This window comes from Conger conger, chromosome 4 (genome assembly GCF_963514075.1).
Source record: "Conger conger chromosome 4, fConCon1.1, whole genome shotgun sequence".
NCBI classification, from domain to species: Eukaryota; Metazoa; Chordata; class Actinopteri; order Anguilliformes; family Congridae; genus Conger; species Conger conger.
The window spans coordinates 44,218,291-44,242,837 of NC_083763.1; the positions used below are offsets into that span (position 1 = coordinate 44,218,291).

Here is a 24,547-nt window from a genome sequence, read left to right on the forward strand (position 1 = left end):
GTAAGCGACAACAAACAGGGGGCACCAGAATTTTTGGAACCCTTGATAAATATGCACAAATGCTGTCAACGAAAAAAATAATACAGTTAGACATAAGCTTTATTTTGTGTAAAGCAGTGTGCTTTATTAATGATTCAATGGAATCAACCAAAGTCAATAAAAAAAATATTCCCCCAAAAATCTGACAATTCTACAATTAATGGCACCCCTGGTTTAATACTTTGTGCAAACACCATTGGCAAGATAATAACCATGAATCTTTTCCTATAATGTATGATTAGGCTAGAGAACACATTGGATGGATTTTTGACCATTCCTCCATGCAGAACCTTTCAAAATCATTGATATCCATGGGACACCCCCATCTTCAGTTCAGACCACAGGTTTTTCATGGGACTTAAGTCTGGAGACTGAGATGGCCATTGCAGAACATGATTTTTGTTTTTACTCACTTGCAACAAAGTTGCCCCACTCAAGGCTAAAACTAGGTAATGTGATAAAACTTCTCCATGGATAGACAACACTATCCATGAGCTCAAAATATTATGTAGAGCAACTGAGAGGAAATTGAGAAAATCTGTACTGGAGGTCAACCATAGTATTTACAAAGAGTATACACTCACTGAGCACTATTAGGTAGACCTATACATCAGCTTGTTAATGCAAATATTTAATCAGCCAATCATGTGGCAGCAACTAAATGCTACGATGTCAAGTCGTTTTGATCACTGATTATCCACTCGTCTTAGTAGGCTAATGCCTTTACGCCCAAACCAGTTATGAATCGGATATATAAATAATCATGGTGCCACAACATCTATTAGCTGATTCTGTTGTAAAGTACCTCGTAGCAAGTTATTAAGCCTCTAATTTGGACTTTAAACTTGGTAAAACTGACCCTTGGGATTTCTCAGTTCACTCATGTTAGCTTCAATATGAGGAAGTTCCATGATAGAACGCATTCTAGTTAAACTTACCAGTGACAAAGTGATCCGAACAAACTCGTACCTATATATTCAATTTTTGTAAGACCTTACCAATTTATATCAATCTACCTTGCTCTTCCTTCTGTTGACAGCCTTTGCGTTTCTTCTTCCTGGTGGCGGTAAAAAATTGGCAAATTAAATTATAACTTGTCTGTCTCCCAATCAGCTTGATTTGAGCAACCATGAACTGTGCATAAATGAAGCATAATGAACCTGTATTATCGCTGTATTTATATGGGCTCTTGTTGATTAAACTGAGATTGAAATGGCTGGAACAAAATCGCCCGGTTTCTAAAACGCGATATTAGGTTTGGTTAATCCTGCTCTCCGTAGGTTACCTCTGGCGCGCGGAATATGTAATATGTAAACATGGGTCTGTCGCTAAGCTTTCGTTTCCATCTCTCCTTACTTAACATGAACTACATTTGATATCTAACGATAAGTACTTCAGACAGAGTTACACACCGTAAACGAACAATCGGAGATCGTACTATAACGATGTCGTTTGCAGGTGTTTAAGATCGATTTAATATTAATGCAATAGCACAGCATATATTCTAAACAGTTCGTTAGCTCGTCTGGTAGCATAGCTAACTAGCAAAAGTTAGACTAACGCAACGGCGAATTTGCTGCAGTTTGAAGAAATGGCATGCTTTTTGGAAATCTACTTGATAAGCTGATACAGAAATAGAATATCTTAGTTTTAGTTAATAAAGTATTGTATTATGAAATGTCGTTTTGCGTATAATCGTGCGTTACCAGGAAGAGAATGGTAAGTAGCTGACTTTAGCCTAGCTAACTATGTAACTGGCTAAACATGCATGCTTTTCGTTGTAGTTAATATTTTTTTACGTCTCATAACTTCTCACGTTGCCTATTCAGAGGAGAAGCCTTGCGCCAAGCCAGGTTGCCAAGAGGAAACAAGGGGCAGATTCATCTGAAGATGAGGACTGGCATCCAGAAACAGTTCGTGATGGCATTTGGGTTATCACTTATGTTTAAAGTTAGCTAGCTACAAACCTTAAATAATTGTAGCTGTAGCTATGTATATTTGTGGTTCAGCTGTCAGACTTGGCTATGTTTTTCCAAGGTTCAAAAGCGACGGAAAGGTGAAGCAGAAATCCGAGAAAACTATATTTCCCCCTTCAGAAAACCCTTGACACAACTGACCAACCGCCTGGTCTGTCTGGACGGCACTAAACATGTAAGTTCTTTGGGTTTTGGTAAATGGTTGGCATTTATATAGCGCCTTTATCCAAAGCGCTGTACGATTGATGCTTCTCATTCACTCATTCATACACACACTTACACACCAACGGCGATTGGCTGCCATGCAAGGCGCCGACCAGCTCGTCAGGAGCATTTGGGGGTTAGGTGTCTTGCTCAGGGACACTTCAACACAGCCCGGGCGGGGGATAGAGCCGGCAACCCTCCGACTGCCAGATGACTGCTCTTAATGCCTGAGCCATGTCGGCCCATGTCGGTTTTCTACTTAAATCAGTTTAGCCAGGGGAAATTTGCTTAAATGTAGGCTTCATCATTGCATAATCTCTGATTACATTATGAGGTGGTCGCAAAAACTTTAGGCGGATTCAGTGTTCATGTTCAGTGTTAAGTGTTCATTTACTTATTTTTGCGTCCCTAGGAAGCCTTCATTCGTAGTATTCTCTCCAAACCATTCAAGATTCCAATTCCAAACTACTCAGGTACTGTGTGTGGTTTATTGGCTATAACAACCGTTCCCAATTAATTTCCTTTTTAGATTATTGTTATTGATAAATTGTTTTTGACTATGTTCATTTGCCTGGAGGTTTCATGCAGGTTTACTCTCCTGATTATTTTTCTATCTGAAGTGACAACTTGATTCTTTGCATTTGTATTCACAGGTTCCCTGGGGATCCGGGCGTTGGGTTTAAAGCGTGCGGGGGTCCGGAAGGCGCTGCACGACCCTTTTGAAGAGGGGGCTCTGGTTCTGTATGAGCCCCCTGCTCTCGGGGCTCATGACCTTATAAAGGCAGAAAAGTGAGTGAAGCTCAAACCTGACTGAGCTGAAGTGTGATAAACTGGGGGGTATATCACAAAGCAGGATAACTGAGTTAGCCGCTTAAGTTCACAGAGTAAAACAGGAACCGCTGTTTTTACTTCAGTCCATATTCAAGTTTTGGAAGGGTTCCGGGTTTTACTGGATTATTTTATCCAGTGAAGTATGTAATCCTGCTTCATTATATATGCGGGGCAGCCCGTAGCCTAGTGGCTAAGGTACATGACTGCTGCAAAACTCCCTGGGTCTCCAATTTTCCGTTCTGCGTGTTCAGCATCTTCCATGGTCATGCTAGAACACATTCTACGCATGGCCTCAGTCAGGCCTTTAGCCTTGCTCTCTAAAACCCTGAATCTAAGTCCTCTGACTTCAGACTCCTCAGTATCCATATACGGTTGTACATTTATCTTGTACCATATACTTCTCCTCTTACGGGAGCTTTTACTCCTACCCCATTGGCGTGTGCGAGGGGTTAACAATGCATTCCTGCCTAACCCATCTTCTGTCAATCTCTCATCAGGAGGGCCTAGGGCCGGGTCCTCGACACTGGGACCCGGGCAGTTGGTGGTTCAAGCCCTGGTGTAGTCATGATAAGATCTGCACAGGTGTTGGGCCCTTGAGCAAGGCCCTTAAACCCACATTGCTCCAGGGGGATTATCCCCTACTTAGCCTAATCAACTGTTAGTCACTCTGGATAAAAGCGTTGACAAAATTATTATTAATTATTATATATCCCCAGAGCAGCCTCATGCATTTATTGCGACCTGTGTTTTAAAGCTTGTGAAAGCATACAATAAATGCACTTTCTTTTTCTTTTTTTGTGCAGAGAGAAGCTACCTGTACATGTTGTTGTGGATCCTGTGCTTGGGAAAGTCCTACGACCCCATCAAAGAGAGGTATAGCAAGTCCGGTCCAGGCTGCAGCAATGATCTTTTTTCACAGTTTACAATTCGTCCTCGAGCTTACATTGGAGAGAGTTATCATCCAAACATTGAGTTGAGCTCGCTCATTTTTTTGGGTGATCACTCAAGGTTCAAGGTTTCACTCACGGTTCAGAGGGGAAGTGGCCTGTGTAAGGTGATGGCCCTCCTTTTCCCGCCCTGTAGGGAGTGAAGTTCCTGTGGGACTGTGTGACGGGGAGGCGTATCGGGGATTCCTTCGGCTGTATCATGGCTGACGAGATGGGCCTGGGGAAGACCCTGCAGTGCATCGCTCTGATGTGGACTCTGCTGCGCCAGAGCCCTGACGCCAAGCCCGAGATCGACAAGGCCATCGTGGTGTCCCCGTCCAGCCTGGTGCGGAACTGGTCCAATGAGGTGGGAAAATGGCTGGGCAACCGCATCCAGCCCCTCGCCATCGACGGCGGGTCGAAGGAGGAGATCGACAGGAAGCTGGGTAGGCATTTACAGTAGTTGGAAGTCTGACTTTTGTAATGATAATCTGTTACTTAGCTGATGCTGTTATTTGTTATTTAGCTGATGCTGACTTACGGTTGATAAGACTAATCAGGGGACAATCACCGCTGGAGTATTGTGGGGTTCAAGATCTTGCTCAAGGGCCTAACAGCTGAGCAGATACACCTACACCGGGTTCGGATCACTTTGTCACATGAACCACCAACCTTCCGTGTCCCAGTCATGTACCTTAGGCACTAGGCTACAGGATGCCCCAGATTCATTATAATTTGTGCCTTTTGAGTAAGTAAAAAGAATAACTGCATATTTCAAATATCTCCATTGAGTGCTTTGTATGTGGGTTTACAGAAAACTTCATGGCCCAGCATGGCTTGAGGGTCCCTTCTCCCATCCTGATCATTTCATACGAGACCTTTCGCCTACACACTAACGTCTTGCACAAAGGCAAAGTTGGTTTGGTCATCTGCGATGAGGTATGACCAGAAATTAAGCTCCACATAAAACCTGTAAAGTACTAATGCATGTAAGAAATGCTCACAAGTATCACGCTTGCTCTGAATACTTGTGTTTGAATCAGAACTGGTCTGTACATTTAACCAGTGTGAAACGGTTCAGCAAGGTTACTTGTAGTCATAGCCAACACACTTATGTTACATTTATGTTTATTTCTTTTTTAGGGTCATAGACTGAAAAACTCAGACAACCAGACATATTTGGCTCTGAACACCATGAACGCCCAGCGCCGGGTGCTCATCTCTGGGACTCCCATTCAGAACGACCTGCTGGAGTACTTTAGCCTGGTGCACTTTGTCAACGCTGGCATCCTGGGTGAGTAGGTGTTCAGTTTTCCTTACAGAAACCCAATTTAAATAAAGTCAGTGGATGAGCTAGTGGCCACCAAGCTTTGCACCCAATGAAAGGATCACAACTTTTAAAATGGCCGACTTAGGTGTACCCCCCCTTACAAGGTAGTTGTTGTCTTTCTCAGGGACTGCTCAGGAGTTTAAGAAACGCTTTGAGGTGCCGATCCTGAAGGGACGTGATGCTGATGCCAGTGACGAAGATCGGCAGTGTGGAGAGGAAAAGCTGAAAGAGCTCATTGGCATCGTAAACCGGTGAGAGAACCACTATCGACACTTGCTGGAAAACGCACGTAATGGCATCTCAACCTATAGGCCAGTGGAGGATGGACGTCCCCCTACAGCTGGGTTTCTCTTGAGGTTTCCACTAGGGAGTTTTTAATTTAATTTTTTTTTTTTTTTTTTTTTCATGTAATTTGGGAGATTAGAACTGGGCTGGTATTTCCCATTTTTTCCCCTTCTGTTACTCTGTAAAGCGTCTTTGGCACAGTCTTCTGTGAGAGGCGCTAAACAAATAAAATTGAATTGAATGTGACACGGTGCTGTATTTGCTGTATTGACTGCAACTGTACTTTCATCAGGTGTTTGATCAGGAGGACCTCTGACATTCTGTCCAAGTATCTGCCCGTGAAGATCGAACAGGTCGTCTTTTGCAGGTATTGCCAAAACCCTGGGTAGATTGAAACTTTGTATTGAAAATTTACAATTATACTGTACCTCTCGGCTGTCTGAAAACTGTATTTCATGCGATTTACAATGATTGTATGGCCAGGTATTCTTCTTATTTGTGTTCACGGTGTAAAACCTTTTAGCCAAATGTCTTGTTTGCTGTAATGCCAGTCAGTAACCCTTCTCTCTCTGCAGGCTGACCCCTCTTCAGACGGAGCTGTACAAGCAGTTCCTGAAGCAGGCCAAGCCAGCAGAGGAGCTGCAGAAGGGCAAGATCAGCATGTCCTCCCTCTCCTCCATCACCACCCTCAAGAAACTCTGTAACCGTGAGTTACTCCACTGCCCCAGCGTTAATGTGTCTGCCCTAAAACGGCTCCAGTGTTAATGTGTCTGTGCTCACTAACACTACACCAGTGCCTGAGTGTTAATGCGTCTGTGCTGATTAGCACTGCCACACGGCCTGAGTGTTAATGCGTCTGTGCTCACTAACACTACACCACTGCCTGAGTGTTAATGCGTCTGTGCTCACTAACACTACACCACTGCCTGAGTGTTAATGCGTCTGTGCTCACTAACACTACACCACTGCCTGAGTGTTAATGCGTCTGTGCTCATTAACACTGCCACACGGCCTGAGTGTTAATGCGTCTGTGCTCACTAACACTACACCACTGCCTGAGTGTTAATGCGTCTGTGCTCACTAACACTACACCACTGCCTGAGTGTTAATGCGTCTGTGCTCACTAACACTACACCACTGCCTGAGTGTTAATGCGTCTGTGCTCATTAACACTGCCACACGGCCTGAGTTTTAATGCGTCTGTGCTCATTAACACTGCCACACTGCCTGAGCGTTAATGCGTCTATGCTCATTAACACTGCCTGAGTGTTAATGCTTCTGTGCTCATTAGCACTGCCTGAGTGTTAATGCGTCTGTGCTCATTAACACTGCCACACGGCCTGAGTTTTAATGCGTCTGTGCTCATTAACACTGCCACATTGCCTGAGTGTTAATGCAATTGTGCTAACACTGAATGGACCACTTCTCTATTAATACACATGCATTTGTAAACATGATACATTTGTGAATCCATCTATATTAATAGAGCACTACAACATTGTAGTAGTGACAAATACTGAATACGCAACTATATTTCTAAAATCAATATCGCACAGGCTGTGTCCGAGATACATTTTTTCATGTTAATGGATGTACAGAATTATTACATTGGTGTAGCTCACTCTGTTTGGCTTTCAGACCCAGCTCTCGTGTATGACAAGTGCATGGAGAGGGAGGAGGGCTTTGAAGGGGCACTGGAGCTCTTTCCCACAGGATACTCCACTAAAGCAGTGGAGCCCCAGCTCTCCGGTAAGGCTGCACGAAAGGCTACTGTATTGTTCTGCACATGCCGTCGGTTTATTTGGCTGAAACAGTGGGCATTATTTTACAGCAGGCCTTTTTAGGACAATTAAATCAGCACTTGGTCTTTACTTCATCAACTTGTTGCAAGGGGTTTTGCCTTTACCCTTATAGACAAGGCCTAAATCTTGTGGTTTGTGTTCCAGGAAAGATGTTAGTTCTGGATTATATTCTGGCCATGACCAGAAGCACCACCAGTGACAAGGTGGTGCTCGTCTCAAACTACACACAGACTCTGGACCTCTTTGAGAAGCTCTGCCGATCTCGGAGGTAATAAATTGCGTGTGATTGAATGTGTTTCCAGTAAAGTCAGTGCAATAATTGGGTACAACTACTTCAGTGACTAACTCCTCAATTAATCTGTACTGTGTCCTCAGCTAATCTGTATGGTGTCCTTGGGTGTCATCCTCTATCAGTGAAACGTAAAACTAATTTGATCTTTTCAATAGGTACCTCTATGTTCGACTGGATGGCACAATGTCGATCAAAAAAAGGGCAAAGATTGTAGAGCGATTCAACTGCCTCTCTGTGAGTATGAAGCTGCTACTACTGTATTTTAGTCTTATATTTAGACTTAATCTTATCTTTATGACTTTTTTTTTTGCTAAATAAGACAAAATGATTGCCAATGATTGCTTTTGACTCATTTCATGATTTTCCAATGGGATAATTTCCCCTGATAAGCAGAAAGTGACAAAACAAGCTAATATTTTCTGCTTGAGTGAAAAGACGGAAGACTAAAACACTTGATAAGACAGAAGTGTGCAGTGTGAGATTTTTTTTCCCCTCCGTCCAGAACCCAGAGTTCATCTTTATGCTGAGCAGCAAGGCCGGAGGGTGTGGCTTAAATCTTATTGGAGCAAATCGCCTTGTGATGTTTGACCCTGACTGGAACCCAGCCAATGATGAGCAAGCCATGGCTCGAGTCTGGAGGGATGGGCAGAAGAAGACCTGCTACATTTATAGGCTGCTTTCGGTGAGACTGCGAATGAGACAGACAATCTGGGCAACTATAAACAACTGTCAGTTTCCAGTGCTTTTGCTCACCTAAAAATTGGGTGGTCAGATACAAAAGGTGATATGTTCTAAGTTGTTTAACAATTCTAGATAAAAATACCAGGAAATAAAATCTCAAATTCTCATCTGCCATCTCATGTACATCTTTTGACCTCAAACTCAGTTGTATTCAGTCTATAGCAAAAACAAAGGAATTGACCTTGCTTTTCCATGTATGGAAGGGACTGCTTATAATAAATAAATACATTTTCTTGTGCAGACCGGCACAATCGAGGAGAAGATCCTGCAGAGACAAGCCCATAAGAAAGCCCTGAGCAGCTGTGTGGTGGATGAGGAGCAGGATGTGGAGAGACACTTCTCCCTGGAGGAGCTGAAAGAGCTCTTCACTCTCACCGAGGACACTGCCAGCGACACACACAACAGGTACAGGAGCAAAGCCACACAATCAGAACCAGACATTACATTACATTTATGGCATTTGGCAGACACTCTTAAAGTGCGTACCCATAACCAGGGACAAGTGCACTGAATGACCCTAGAGTCAAGTACAATATCAACTACTAACAGCACAACCAAGATAAGACTAGGCTTATTTGATCATTGAATATTTTTTATTTTTTATTACCGCACCACACAAATAAATTAAACAATAAACAGTTTACAGGGAGCTAGGGAGGGGCAGGGAGAGCTTGCAGCTTGAAGAGGTGACCCAACCAACAACCCAATCAACCATTAGTAATGACAACAAAACATAAGTACACATCAGACCAGAGGCTAATCCATAATTTTTTTTGAATCCATCAAATACTTTTCTTGATTTTGCCTGGTGCAATTGAGCCAACCAAGACCAGAACGTCGTGTTTAGATGTATTATATGGGTTCCAATGCACCAGACAAGCTCAGCAAAGCATAGAAAAATATTTGAATGTCATATTTGACCCAGGTCTGACATTGGTACACTCGTCGGGTAATGCAAAGCTCAAACTACAATGACAGCTATTCAAATTATGTTGGTTTTGCTCCTTAACCCTTTCAGTCCCAGTCCCATAGCAGTCATTTTGATTGGTTGAAAAGGTATAATATCGAGCCATAGGGCACTCTTGGGATTTTGTGGTAGTTGTGCTTGAGTGCCATATGGCACTCTTGGAACTGAAAGGATTGTTGGAGTTTAAAACGTGAGGAATTCGATCCGCCCTGTAAGTCTGCCTGGCCGTGCGTCCCCAGGTTCCGCTGCCGGCGCTGTGTGAATGGGCGGCAGGTACGCCCCCCTCCGGAGGATTCGGACTGCACCAGCGACCTGTCCCAGTGGCACCACTGCGCCGACAAGAGGGGCCTGAAGGACGCCGTGCTACAGTCCTCCTGGGACGCCGCTGTGTCCTTCGTCTTCCACCAGCGTTCCCACGAAGACCAGAGAGGGGTGGTGTGAATGCCAGTCGCACTGGGAATTTGTGTGCGAGGGGCCAAATCCTGGCCTAGGTGTTGAGAGCAAGATGGAACGGTTGTTCATGCGAGTCCCACCTTAATCTTGAGTGACCACCTTACCCTGCCATTCACAGACCTCCCTCAGTGTTTTGGTATGAAACTGACATGTCACTGATGAGACTATTTCAGCGTGTGGACCTTGTTTTTCCTTTCATAGTTTTTTGTTTGTTTGTTTGTTTGTTTTATTTATGGTGTAAATATGTATTAATGGCCCTTTAGTAAATAAACCTTTCAAATCTATCCGATATGAAACCACAGATTTTCTTACAAAGTGTTAATAATACAAATATTTCAGCTCCCGTTGGGGAAGACAAGCCGGGATTGGCTTGAGAGCGTAAAACTCCTTGTCTTGTAATTATCCCATTTGTGATGGGATGAATGGCGTAGTTAAATGGGGATATTTCATTATCTACGATGATATTACATCGATGAGATGATGATGGTGGATTGCATTTAGTGATTTTATTTCATTTCATGATCACAAAGTATTTGACAGCGAAAGGGAAACTGAGTTCCACCAGTGCAGAAAAACTAGGGGATGATTAAAGGCATTCTATGCAGGATTCTCAACTTGAAAATAATATAAAACAACCATGCTGTCATAACTATGATGCACTGCCAACCTGGTAGGCCGCAGCCAGGAGGTTGCCTAGCCTCCTACCCCATCTGCTGAAGGGGAAAGGCGTACCTAGCTATGTGGTGGTAGAGCCATTGGCAGCAATAGACATGAAGCTCCAATTTAAAGGGACCAAAAGTAATTGGACAAATTGACAGATGAGGTGGCTTTGGGTCATGCGAACTGTTCCTTTTTTCCACACTTTAAATCACTCTGGGACAGGTTGATCTTAGTCTCATCTGTCCACAACACTTGGGCACACTTCTTCTCCGTTATAACCGTTATAAGGTATTTATTTGGAAAATGTTTAAAATACATCAGCTTCTGGTTTTCCACAATTTTATCAAAACATACGTAACTTGCATGTAAAAGTAAAATCCAGAGTGTTACTTGTGATCTGAGGTAGAAGTATTCCCCAACCACATCACCGATCACATGACACTAATGTGGTCAGCCATAGTAGTTCTGGAATTCCAGTCATCTGTGAGGACACAGCAAAGAGGGCGAAGCTTCAGCAGAGCTTCCTCTGTGACCTGGGGGTCACGATCGAGGGGGTTGCACTGCAGATCTACAGTCAGTCCAGGCGGTGGAGGGCTGTACTCCAACCGTCTCCCAAATTCCAGCAGTCCCGTCGGTAAAATGTAGTTGGAGCTGAAAAAGAAACAGGAGAAAATGGAAATACTTCAACAGCTTTAAATATTGATACAAGCATACATTTGTAAAATCATGTGAATACTTTTGTCAGTACCTGATGTCCAGTCTCTGTATCCTGGAAGGAGAATCTCCTGAAAATAGGTCTCCCAGTGCAATTATACCATTGGCTGTTTAAAAACAGACAAAAGATTTTGCATTAAAACAATGTCAAATGAATCCGTCTGGAATTAATAATGTGTTGCTAAATGGACAATATTTTACCCAGGCGGTTTTGGGATAATGTGAGGGAGCGAAGTGACAAGAGCCCTTTCAGTGCAGTCACAAAAGGCAGAAGAAAGTCCTCCTTCACTTCACATTTCTCCAGGAGTCGACAGTCTTTGAAGTGTGCATCTGAGGATGGAGACATCATAAAAACACAAGACCATGCTGAAAGCCGAATATGAACGCCAACATTACAGTTAATGTTACTGCAACGATGTACTGTATTATGCTTTAACTCTTAACTTTGAGTTTTTTGGCATTTTTTTTCCCCCAATTGGTTTTGGGTAATTTACTTTTTAGTAATGTGAATATACATTACAGAATTAGTACTCATACTGTATGTAGAGCCTCTGGACATAATGTCACTGTACAAGCTCAAGTGCATTTTTTTATTTGCTTCCGACCATAAACCTCAGAATGCCACACTGTAAAGCTGACTGATCATAAGAAACATCTATCTAAAATATCCTTCTTTGCACATAAAAGTTTCTGAGAGAATTGAAAACACATTAAAAGTGGAATGTTATTTATTTTTTTAAACCCAGAAAGTGAACTGTCCCTTTTAAAGCAGCATTTCTACACATTTAGAGCAAGTGAATTAAACCAGTATGTGAACAGGTGTTTAGCTACCAGCATACACTACAGGAGGGATAGTTTGGTAGAAGTGGCCAGCATTAACCCGATAAGTCACACTGGCCCGAGTCCGTTTATTTGCATTCATTCCTCTTTTAAAAATTATGGTTCTTAAGGATTTTAACATTGGTTCCGTGAATACATTTCAAATATATATATATTTTTAAATAATACATTTAAGTAAATAATATTTCCACTAAATGGTAGACATTTGAATATTCCAAGTTTGAAATAAGCTACAGTGGGCTCACGAATTATTGGCACCCCTCACCAGCAATGCAAAAACAAGGCTTAAAAAATTATAATATAATTATAGAGAAAGGTAATACACCAACATGTGCCAAATACTGTACTTTATTAATGTTTCAATGGAAACAACCAAAATCATAATCATTTAATAAAAAATAAATTTCAACAAAATCAAGGTTTCCGAATTATTGGCACCCTTCACCTAGTACTTAGTGCAACCCCAGTTGTAAATGATTTTTGTTGGTTCCATTGAAACATTAATATAGCAGTATTTATCACATGTTGGTATTTCGAGTTTGTCTATAAATATATTGTTTCTAATTTTTTTGAGTATTGTTTGTTCATTTTCTGTCAGGGGTGCCAATAATTTTTGATCCCACTGTAAATGCTTCAACTTCATTTTCAGGCAAATAAAACATTCACACATTCTGTTTTAGTGCTATGTGTCACGTTATGTCAACAACACGATTTGTAATCCATCCAACTGGCTTTGAAGCTAGAATTTACCTTCCAACTTTGAGTTGTTCAGGAGATTTAGAACTTCATTGTGACAATTAGCCAAGTTGACATCATCCAGGGACAGGGATTTTAGGTTTGGATTCAACTCTACAGAAAGTACAGAAATACAATTAAAGAAAGAATGACACATATGTTCCCCTGAAAATCAGAATGTTTTGTGCATGCAAAAAAGACAGGCATCTGACAGCACTCATCTGTAACTGAAAGATCCAAAGTGTGAAAAGTACAATCTACATTAAACATGACTTTCTACGTATTAATTGCAATAATTTATAATTTAAGATTTTTGAGTCTAGGCTGTTATTTGGATGCCAACCTGAACAGCTGGTATTACCTGGCAGGGACTGCAGCAGGGTGCCAAGCTTCTGGCCTCCATTATGGATCCCTATGAGGTGAAGTGCTGTCAGACTCGAGGCACGTCTCAGCACCAGTGTCAAGCTCTCCAGGTTTTCACATACTTGGGGGAATCTCAGGGACAACCTCTCGAGAGAAAACACTAGCAAAGAGACAAAAAACAATACAGAGCCAATTAGCTTTCTTACTGTAATTTCTTTGGCATCCATTTAGCATCAGCAGGCTTATACATTATGTTTGTGAAATGTATTGTGCAAAGAATCTTGGGGTGACTCTTGATAACTGCCTCACCCTGGCTCCACAAGTATCCTCCACTGCCAGAACCTGCAGGTTCTTTCTCTATAATATACGCCGTATCCGTCATCTCCTGACTGAGAAAGCCACCCAGCTCCTAGTCCAGGCGCTCGTCATTTCCCGCCTGGATTACTGCAACTCCCTCCTAGCCGGTCTCCCAGCTTGTGCCATCAAGCCCCTCCAGCTGATCCAGAATGCTGCAGCCCGCCTGATCACCAGTCAGCCCAGGTCGGCTCATGTCACCCCGCTTCTCATTGGCCTCCACTGGCTTCCTATTGCCGCACGCATCCGTTTCAAGGCCCTAGTGTTGGCATTTCAGGCTGCTAAGGGGACTGCCCCACCTTACATACAATCCCTCCCTACTCCCCAGCTAGACCACTCCGGTCTGCCAGCTCTGGTCGCCTTATGGTTCCTTCTCTACGTGCACCTGGCGGTCGAGCTGCACGTTCACGCCTGTTTTCCGTTCTGGTTCCTCAGTGGTGGAATGACTTGCCTACCACTGTCAGAACAGCAGAATCCCTCCCCCTATTTCGACGCAGACTCAAAACCCACCTTTTCAAACTCTACCTTAGTCCTCCCTCCTGATTTCCCCTGCCCCTCCTTTCTGATATCCCTATCCTTGTCTAACCCCCCCCCCCCCCCAAAAAAAAAAAAAGAAAAAGGAAAAGAAAAATTGCACTTATGATGACGACTATGTTTAGAACAGCATTTCATGTGTATTTTGCTAGTTCTGGATGTGATGCTTTGACTTATGGTAGAACCTATGCACTTGTAAATCGCTTTGGATTAAAAGCGTCTGCCAAATGACAAAAATGTAAATGTAAATGTAAATGTATTAATGTCTATTTTACAATACATATAAATAGGTTGTGTAGCTGTGACATTAGTTAGTCCCAAGTGATCTCTTCAAAAAAATCTATTTCACTGAACAATAAAGGAGTCATGTGGCTTCTTCAATTTTTAAAAGAATGACATATATAACCTGCATGTGCCTGTAAGTTAATCATAGAGTATGTACATTCATGACCATTCACATTCTGACACCAGATATGCAGTAGATATGGATGGATCACTTCAAGGGTTGTTTCTGCTGAATAATTGTCCTTCTGAACCCAATGGAAAGATTATTCAGGAGAAACAACCCTTGAAATGATCCATCCATATCGGCTGCATATCTCACAACAGCATGATGGTTTGAGGCTCATTTCATACCTTGGACCCTTTACGTCTTAAAGCAGTTTAGCCAACAGATGTGTCCTATGCTGTATCAGTATAATTCACAGCTGAATCTAGTCCCACCCCGCAATTCCCATAGAAGTATTCAAATGCATCAAATGTATCAAATGCATCATTTGAAGGACAACCTGAGAGTAAGATATCCAGACTGATGATATTTATAGCTCAAATTAAGGCTGAAAGCTAAAAAGCTCATATTCATTACTTACTTCCCATTTCAATATTATATATCCTGTGGTAGACAGCTAAAATAATAACTTTGTCAATGTCCAAATATTTATGGACCTGACTATATTCAGTGAAATCTTCCCATTAATCTGCTGGATAAAAGACCCCATGATTAGAGGCTGTTACCAGTGTCTTCAGCAGGCTGAGTAGCTGCAGTCACACAAGTCTTTGTTTGGTGGCAAACAGGAGAGGCCTCCAAAGAGAAGGACTTGAGGGTTGGGCATGCAGTCAGCAGGCGCAGCAGCAGGGTACACACTGGCATAGAGCATGACACTGAACCAATACTGAGGTCAGTCAGAGAGCAGGCGGGGTTTTCAAACAGCACCTTAAGGGCTTCCATCACCCCCAACACATCAGCTTCCTCAATGGCCCCTATAGCAAAATGAAACATTTCAAAGTTAAGCATATAGTTTGCCATGATTTATTTAGAATCTGGTGTTGCATTTGAAATCTGGAGGGGGATTTTTTCATACTTACACTCACTGTGAAGATGGAGTGAGCGCAGACACATGGAGGAGGACAGAAGTGGTGATACCGTCCTAGAGAAGTTATCTTTTAACACTTCAAGGACCAGGGAGTGGATCTGTCCTTTGGGACACATTTGCCCATTAAGACTGCAGGATGGGGTGAATGGAGGAAACTGACCCTCTGAGTCCATATGTTGCCATGAAAAGGACTGAGAAGGGAGACCCCCAGCACTCGTTTCAGCAGCTCCTGCCATTTGTCCTACGTCTAACCGTGGACGCTTTAATGGAGTCAAGCATGCGTCGTTGTACGTGTCCCTACATCTGGTTAACGTGGCACCTAAATTTTCATCTTCAGGTATCAAGCACGTTCCACAGCTGGAAGCACTTTCTCCATGCAAGCAAGGTCTTTTTCTTTCTCCAAACCCAAGGTGTGGGGTGTCTGCCTGTGGCATACTGCACTGATTTCCGCTGTCATTCTGCAGAATCCAAGTCAGAAGCCTTATGTCAGGGCTCCTTGTCAGGACCAAATCCCTGACTGATCCATGGTCAAGAAGGCGATGAAAGATGTACAACATGACGGCATGGCCCTGTTTAAACAGGGCACTGGTGTCCTGTAGTTTAATACATCTGACATTGTTCTCCAAGGTGGCCAAGACTGGCCTCAATTCATCTGAAGCCAGTTTGCAAATCTCTCTGGCAGACCCAAAGAGAGAAAGGATCTGGACATGATTAGCCGTCAGAGAGAGGATGGAAGACCAGCTGAGATTTGAAAGGTAGGGTCTGTCCAATCGGATATGCCCAAACAATGCCAGGTGAAAAATCCTTTCAAGGCATTTATGCCTCCATTCATGAGCAGAGACCGTGGTCTGAAAATAAATTATCTTTTTAGTCAACCACAGCTCTATATAATACAGTATTAGCACACTCCGAAGCTACAATTATGGAGGGGGAAACGAATCTAAAATGGTTGCGCTACAGCAACTAAAATAAAATTTTGACATAAAAAAATATATATATTCAATCACAGATGAGCAATTGTCATCCACGCTTGAAAGGTCTATTGCTTTTCATATAACTTTATTGTCATTCTTTAGTTAAAAAAGCTTAAGCCTCATGAAATCTCACCCTCCTGGATTAGAACTGCCCATTTCTGATTTAAAAATATTTCTGGTGAATTTTAAGAGAAGTGATGTCGAAATTTACTTAAAAACAAACTTTAAATTAATGTAAATCAGGGTGCATTTTATGAACATTCAAAGAACACTGCTGAAGGAACTGTGTAGGAAGTTCAAGTAAAACAAAAATAGGTTTACAGTACTGACCCTGGATCTGCAACGCCATGCTTTTACCAAATCTTTCCATAGAGCAGCCCAAACAACATCAGTGGACACACCTAAGCAGCAAATAAATCCCGCTCATTTCACACTGCAAAATACATTCCAGTAAACTGTCTCCACACAGAGCACACATACATTTGAATAAAAATGACAATATTTTCTAATGGTGAATATCACATAAACACGAGTTGATCTCTGAACAACTTTTACCACATGACAATTCATGAAACAAAAAATGTATTACAATTAGCCTCCGTCCAATTTCATTTATTAAATAGAAATACATATTTAATAATACACTGCAGCTTATTTTGCTTCACATGGTTTTTAAACTGTATTTCTGTCTGGTTGGCTTGTTACAAGTATGCAGTTGACAACATAGAAAAATTGTTTAGGTTTCCTATATTAAGTCTTGGTCTTGTATTAAGATCACAATCACATACTCAACAAATGATTTTGTGGTTTTGATTTAGTTGGACATAGGGCAATACACCGGTTTCCCAATAGGAATAAATTCACCTGCGAACATTTACCTTTGCGTTTGGCAGCAGGCTCAATTCTTTCCAGATAAAAAATGTTCAAATGAGGCAAGATGTCCTTTATGAGTGAAGCTGGTAAATCTGTATATCAAAGTAAATAGTTAAGAAAATAATCTCGTTGTTATTTCCTTTTAATACAATTAATATTAATATTTATCTGAACGACCCCACATAAAATGGGCTGTTGCTAAAAAGTTGCGACCAGAGATCACACTATTATATTTTATGTTGATACAATATAGTTTAAACAACACCATATTAAAAGATCAAAACTAGAATGTAAGTAATTAGCTGCATGTACAGATATGTTACATGAATACATTTCTCAAAATGACAGGAGTTATTATTTTATGAAACAGTATTATAGGATTATAACGACATTAAAATGTTAGCTATCCTGCGTAAATGTTATCCTCTGTTTTCACATAATTGTACATAACGGTAAACTCCTTACCCCAAACTTGCTTTTCAAGAGCCGTCATATGTTCGCTCACTCCTTTGATACATATCTCTCTCAATGCAGCTACTTTGGTATACACATTACCAGTCTCCCCATTGCTCATGGTGATACAAATAACTTCCTATGGCTAGTTCATACGTGCCTGCATCAAGCTTACAACCGACTCACCCTATAACCAGTGTAACTAGCTAAACTAGCTGTTTCGCTCGAATATTTAACAGTGTTCCAATATGGACTCCTATGGACTTTGACAGAAAAGTCAAGCAAATATTATTTTGGAGAAGGAAAAAAATTGCCGATCTGACGTCACAGCGGCCGCAGGATATGAATGAAGGCAATGTTTTACTTCCGGTAAGGTGATCACAAGGAGCTCCGTGAAGTTGGCAACAATTAGACTTCCTGTACAGAAGTTCCGGTTTCAACTTCCTGTGATTTTCCGTCAAAATAAGAGCTGCTGAGTAACGTTAAATAATGAGAACATAGTTACCGCGTTTGCTGCGCTTCCTCACATAATTACCATTGTTTAAATTCATTGCTGATAGAACTTACAAAAGTCAGCAAGCAACTAGCTTGCTATTTGACTAGTGACTATATTGTAGGCCAAGCATGAATTGCTTGACCCTGTCGGTTCAATAACTGCTCATTTGCATACCTGCTTACTGTTTGAAAAAAAAGTTGCCAAATATGAAGGGGCATACATTAAATCTATGTATAATATATATAAAATTATACATTTATTATCTAAAATCATGTTCCGAGCAATTGTTGCTGTATTTACAGTGTGGTAAGGGCATGCAATGCCATTGACTGTCAATTCACAAGCAGCTCATTTGCATAGCTCATAACTCAAAAACGATTAATTGTTTCAAAATGAAAGGGGGTATACATTTGTTAGTTGGACCGATATCTTTAATATTCTACAGTCCTTTCTGCAAAATCCTGTTCCGAGCAATTGTTGCTGTGTTTCTAGTGTGGGGAGGCCATACGTTGCCATAGACTGTCAATTGCCACCCAACTCATTTGCATAGCTCATAACTCAAAAACTATGAATTGTTTCAAAATGAAAGGGGTATACATTTGTTAGCTGGACCCTTATCTTTAATATTCTACAGTCCTTTCTGTGAAATCCTGTTCCGAGCAATTGTTGCTGTGTTTCTAGTGTGGGGTGGCCATACGTTGCCATAGAATGTCAATTCACAAGCAGCTCATTTGCATAGCTGATAACTCAAAAACTAGAAATTGTTTCAAAATGAAAGGGGGTATACATTTACTCTATACACCCTTATCTTTAATATTCTACAGTCCTTTCTGTGAAATCCTGGTCCGAGCAATTGTTGCTGTGTTTCTAGTGTGGGGTGGCCGTACGTGCTAGACCCCCATCAGTCTGGCTTCAGATCGGGCCACTCGACAGAGACCGCGCTGCTCTCCGTCAGTGAGTCACTCCATGCCGCACGAGCAGCCTCCCTCTCCTCTGTCCTCATTCTCCTAGATCTCTCTGCTGCCTTCGACACTGTGGATCACTCCATCCTCCTATCTGCCCTCTCAGCAACGGGCATCTGTGGCACAGCCCTGGACTGGATTGAGTCCTACCTCTCTGGTCGCTCCTTCCAGGTTGCCTGGGCTGGTTCGGTATCGACACCTCGGCCCCTCGCCACAGGAGTTCCCCAGGGCTCAGTTCTAGGCCCGCTTCTTTTTTCTCTTTACACTCGCTCCCTTGGCCCTGTGATCACTGCACATGGGCTATCCTACCACTGCTACGCGGACGATACCTAACTCTTCGTCTCGTTCTCGCCGTCTGATACGCAGGTTTCAGCCCGTATCTCTGCTTGCCTGATTGACATCCAGAGCTGGATGGACAACCACCATCTAAAGCTCAACCCAGGCAAGACTGAAATGATATTCATCCCTGCTAAAACCTCTCCCCATCTAGATCTCTCCATTTCCCTCGGGGATACCACACTCACGCCGTCACCCAGTGCAAGGAACCTCGGCGTGGTGATGGACAGCAGACTGTCCCTTTCCGAGAACATTGCAGCGGTGACCCGGTCTTGCAGGTTCTTCCTATACAACATACAGAGAATCCGCCCCTTTCTCACCCCCTACTCGACCCAGCTCCTGGTCCAAGCGATGGTTCTGTCCTGCCTGGACTACTGCAATTCCCTCTTGGCTGGCCTCCCAGCGTCCGCCATCAGACCCCTCCAACTCATCCAGAATGCAGCAGCTCGTCTGGTCTTCAACCTTCCCAAATACTCACACGTCACCCCCCTGCTTACTTCCCTCCACTGGCTGCCTGTCATGGCTCGCATCTAATTCAAAACATTGGTGCTAGCCTTCCAAGCAGTTAAAGGGTCTTCCCCAGCTTATCTACAAAAAATCATCAGACCCTACACCCCTGCCAGACCTCTTCGTTCAGCCTCCACAGGCCGCTTGGCACCTCCCCCTCTCCGAACCTCCACCTCACGCTCACGACTACTGTCTGTTCTGGCTCCACGGTGGTGGAACGAACTCCCCGTTGAGGTCAGAACTGTAGAATCTCTCCCCACCTTCAAGCGCAAGCTGAAGACGCACCTCTTCAAGCAGCACCTCTCCCCGTCCCTCCCTACCTCCCTGTGAACCTTGATTGTTGTCTCTGTGATGTGCTTTGTGTATCGGTATTTTTAGTTGGCTAGGTAAGCAGTGTTTGGATAGTTCACTTTGGTCACTTTTGCTCTGTTTGTTTGTTAATTTGTTCTCAAAAAAATAAAAAAAATAAAATTAAAATAAAAGGCCCTCGTCTTTATCTTTGTTGTACAGGTAGCAGTTGAAATTGTACTTCCCTCTAGGGTCTTTCAGTGAACTTATCCCTGGTTATGGGTTTGCACTTTGTTGTACGTCGCTCTGGATAAGAGCGTCTGCTAAATGCCAATAATGTAATACATTGCTATTGACTGTCAATTCACAAGCAGCTCATTTGCATAGCTGATAACTCAAAAACTATAAATTATTTCAAAATGAAAGGGGGTATACATTTACTCTATATACCCATATCTTTAATATTCTACAGTCCTTTCTGTGAAATCCTGGAAACAATTGGCTAAATGATTCCATTATAAACACATACCTGTCATTTTTAATCAGAACAGTACCCAAAAAAATAATTCTTGCTGTCCCCTCTACTGCAACTATTTGTTAGCCAGGAACTGTATAGTTTGTACTGCAAGACAATTGAGGTCTTGCCAAATTTACCAAATTTAAAAAGAAATTGGTGGAGATTTAAATTTGTCCTTGTTCCAGTGAATTTAGATTTGTTACATTGGACCATGATTCATATTACAATGGAACATTGCAGGATATTAGAGGGAAAAATATTTTTAAAAGCAATATTAATGGATTCACTGAAGCACCACAACTCATCTTTATTAGCAGTTCTTGACCGTCTCTCACTCTATTTATCTTTACAGTATTTTGGCATTACAGGAAAACTACATCCAGTAAATTTGGTTTTTGAATATGCTCACCAATGTCCTTCCTTTCCAGGTCAGTTAGATGGGAGCAGCTTTGGACTTTACGTTTGTGTTTTCAAAAAGTATAATACTTGATAGTAATCAGTTAAATTGCAGTCCAAGTAAAATGCGAAAGGTTGTCCTGGATGACTTAACTTAAAATTAAATACTCATTAGAATTAGCCCAACAGTAAATCCTCCTTACAATTAAGGCCTCGGTTTGTTTCCAAGTCCCATTTGTGTCCCTACTTACTTCCCACTGCCATATTGTCATTTTTTTCCCCCTTGTCTTCATCACAATCATACTGCAGCGCTGAGACACCCCCCACATACTGCCCCAGGACCGCCACCTCCTTCATCTGCACCCTGCCAATCTCACACACATTCAAAACCCATCACATGAACAAATTGTTCATAATTAATTGTTAATTGTTTTATCTGACCATCATTGTCACCCGTAAGCCAGCCAGAGGAGAATGGGCCCCCCACTTAAGTCTGGTTCCTCCCAAGGTTTCTTCCTTCTCCACCTTGGAAGTTTTTCCTTGCCACTGTTGCCCTAGGCTTGCTTTTGTGGGGGGAAAGGCTGGGGCTTGCGCTAAAGCTGTGTTTCTCAACTCTAGTCTTGCCGGAAGGTTTTTGTTGTAACCAGAAACTGAAACAACTAATTTAATAACTGAACCAATCATACCACCAAAAATGCCCTAAATTAAATAAATCAATTAATAAATTCCTGGTTGAGAAGCACTGCTCTAAAGCATGTACTGACAAATATAGCGTGAAATGTGCAACACAAATAAAGTTGATTTGACTTTAATTTCATTGTAAAGTTGCATGGTTTGGGTTTATCCCTGGGTATATAGGTCTATAATGAGCAGCATGTGAATTGACAGTCTATAGCAATGAATGCCCACCCTGCACCTGACACACAGCAACAATTGCTGTGAACATAGAATATTAGAGATAAGGGTCCAGCTAACAAATGTATACCCCCTTTCATTTTGAAACAATTCATAGTTTTTGAGTTATCAGCTATGCAAATGAGTTGGGTGGCAATTGACAGTCTATGGCAATGTATGGCCTCCCCACACTAGAAACACAGCAACAATTGCTCGGAACAGGATTTCACAGAAAGGACTATAGAATATTAAAGATATGGGTACAGCTAACAAATGTATACCCCCTTTCATTTTGAAACAATTCATAGTTTTTGAGTTATGAGCTATGCAAATGAGCTGGGTGGCAATTGACAGTCTATGGCAACGTATGGCCTCCCCACACTAGAAACATAGCAACAATTGCTCGGAACAGGATTTTGCAGAAAGGACTGTTTCATATTAAAGATATGGGTCCAGCTAACAAATGTATACCCCCTTTCATTTTGAAACAATTTCTAGTTTTTGAGTTATGAGCTATGCAAATGAGCTGGGTGGCAATTGACAGTCTATGGCAACGTATGGCCTCCCCACACTAGAAACATAGCAACAATTGCTCGGAACAGGATTTCACAGAAAGGACTGTAGAATATTAAAGATAAGGGTCTAGCTAACAAATGTATACCCCCTTTCATTTTGAAACAATTTCTAGTTTTTGAGTTATCAGCTATGCAAATGAGTTGGGTGGCAACTGACAGTCAATAGCAATGTATGGCCACCCCACACTAGAAACACAGCAACAATTGCTCGGAACAGGATTTTGCAGAAAGGACTGTTTCATATTAAAGATATGGGTCCAGCTAACAAATGTATACCCCTTTCATTTTGAAACAATTCATAGTTTTTGAGTTATCAGCTATGCAAATGAGCTGCTTGTGAATTGACAGTCTATGGCAACGTATGGCCTCCCCACACTAGAAACACAGCAACAATTGCTCGGAACAGTATTTCACAGAAAGGACTGTTTCATATTAAAGATATGGGTCCAGCTAACAAATGTATACCCCCTTTCATTTTGAAACAATTTCTAGTTTTTGAGTTATGAGCTATGCAAATGAGTTGGGTGGCAACTGACAGTCAATAGCAATGTATGGCCACCCCACACTAGAAACACAGCAACAATTGCTCGGAACAGGATTTTGCAGAAAGGACTGTAGAATATTAAAGATAAGGGTCCAGCTAACAAATGTATACCCCCTTTCATTTTGAAACAATTTCTAGTTTTTGAGTTATGAGCTATGCAAATGAGCTGGGTGGCAACTGACAGTCTATGGCAATGCATGCCCATACCACACCTGACAGACAGCAACAACAGGTGGCAAACAGTTTTTATTGAAATTTGTGCACAATTGTATATTCTCTGCAAATACATCACAATCATATCCAACTGTATTAATTTAACAATTAAAATTGACAAAATTACAGTTCATAAATAATTTTATTCACCGAACTTTTATTTTGATAAATGCGAACCGGAAGTCTCCAATTGTGGCCAGCAACATTTGCCAACTTCACGCAGCTATCACAAGCTACCGTTTAAAAATAAAATGGTCAATAAGGTATTGGGCACGTTTATTGGTACAGTTGATCAGTTCTAGCCATACCTCAGCAAGGGGAGACCCTTTGTAGGGTCCTCGCACGGGACGCCAAATAACGTAGAGATTTTACTCTCTACGAAACCGGGGCGCCAATTAATGTAGTGTAGCAGTATAACTGCAAAAAGTAATCGGTCTCAAAATGACTGTTATCAGAAATATCTAACCACAAATTTAATATTTTAATTAATAATTAAAATAACCAATATTCATGATTTAACAACTATAACCTGAAGGTTGGAAGTCCTTTGAAAGACTGCTTTAACTCGGCTCTCATGTCTATGTGACGCCAAAACAGACACCGGGTTTCAGAAAATATATTTATTAAACAAACGTATAAACACAGAACAGATATACGGTTGGAATAACGGGAGGTTAGAGGGCAAGGTATGTTAGGATGTTTGTGTGTGCGCGCGTGTCCCTTGAACAAAGGAAAGGTGAAAGTGGGAATGTTAAGTGTTAGTGTTACTGTGAGAAGAGCGACTACTTGCGGTTTACTCTATATATGCGCGAAAGACGGCGAATCAATTCCCGTACATATACGGCCAACAGAATACATTCAAATGATAAGACAAAGCAAATATACAAAACACGGATTCACAATAACAGTTAAGACTAAACTAAACACTGGCTATGCCAGAATGTTTGTTGTCTTACTGAGTCCATACGCATTGCTGGATACAAAGGACGTGCTGTCCTTGTAGGAGCCGCGCTGGTGCTGTGAATGCTGTCCTGGAGAGGTGCGCAAATCTCTCTCCAGCTGTGCGTTGTCGTCTGGTCCGTTCGGTTGCTTAAAAGATG

At 42.0% G+C, this 24,547-nt stretch overlaps 2 protein-coding genes across 3 annotated transcripts; one reads left to right on the forward strand and one right to left on the reverse strand.

The window, feature by feature from the left end:
* The first annotated feature begins 1,340 nt into the window (after positions 1 to 1,340).
* rad54l (RAD54 like) lies at positions 1,341 to 10,130 on the forward strand. Its single transcript, XM_061240381.1, has 18 exons — positions 1,341 to 1,758; positions 1,869 to 1,952; positions 2,077 to 2,190; positions 2,632 to 2,692; positions 2,873 to 3,008; positions 3,854 to 3,923; positions 4,134 to 4,422; positions 4,791 to 4,915; positions 5,120 to 5,270; positions 5,431 to 5,557; positions 5,884 to 5,958; positions 6,167 to 6,297; positions 7,230 to 7,340; positions 7,538 to 7,661; positions 7,841 to 7,919; positions 8,188 to 8,367; positions 8,668 to 8,831; positions 9,633 to 10,130. Exons 1-18 carry the CDS (start codon positions 1,756 to 1,758, stop codon positions 9,832 to 9,834), a joined length of 2,226 nt encoding a protein of 741 aa, XP_061096365.1. The 5' UTR covers positions 1,341 to 1,755; the 3' UTR covers positions 9,835 to 10,130.
* On the reverse strand, positions 9,041 to 18,075 carry lrrc41 (leucine rich repeat containing 41). Of its 2 annotated transcripts, none has more exons than XM_061240383.1 (10): positions 17,732 to 18,075; positions 17,272 to 17,358; positions 16,724 to 16,794; positions 15,412 to 15,877; positions 15,061 to 15,306; positions 13,157 to 13,318; positions 12,811 to 12,909; positions 11,422 to 11,550; positions 11,255 to 11,327; positions 9,041 to 11,157 (listed from the first exon to the last, which is right to left on the reverse strand). In XM_061240383.1, exons 1-10 carry the CDS (start codon positions 17,838 to 17,840, stop codon positions 10,938 to 10,940), a joined length of 1,662 nt encoding a protein of 553 aa, XP_061096367.1. In that variant the 5' UTR covers positions 17,841 to 18,075; the 3' UTR covers positions 9,041 to 10,937. The 2 variants fall into 2 exon arrangements, with proteins under 2 accessions (XP_061096367.1, XP_061096366.1); XM_061240382.1 differs by having other exon boundaries at positions 15,412 to 16,267.
* Positions 18,076 to 24,547: the final 6,472 nt, after the last annotated feature.

Coding starts and splice junctions, on each gene's coding strand:
- rad54l (XM_061240381.1), top strand. Junction 3,009..3,853: donor GACCTTATAAAGGCAGAAAA/GTGAGTGAAGCT, acceptor TTTTTTGTGCAG/AGAGAAGCTACCTGTACATG. Junction 3,924..4,133: donor TACGACCCCATCAAAGAGAG/GTATAGCAAGTC, acceptor CCCGCCCTGTAG/GGAGTGAAGTTCCTGTGGGA.
- lrrc41 (XM_061240382.1), bottom strand. CDS start 17,840: ATGAGCAATGGGGAGACTGGTAATGTGTATACCAAAGTAGCTGCATTG. Junction 17,359..17,731: donor TCTTGAAAAGCAAGTTTGGG/GTAAGGAGTTTA, acceptor TTTGATATACAG/ATTTACCAGCTTCACTCATA. Junction 16,268..16,723: donor CATGGCGTTGCAGATCCAGG/GTCAGTACTGTA, acceptor ATTTATTTTCAG/ACCACGGTCTCTGCTCATGA.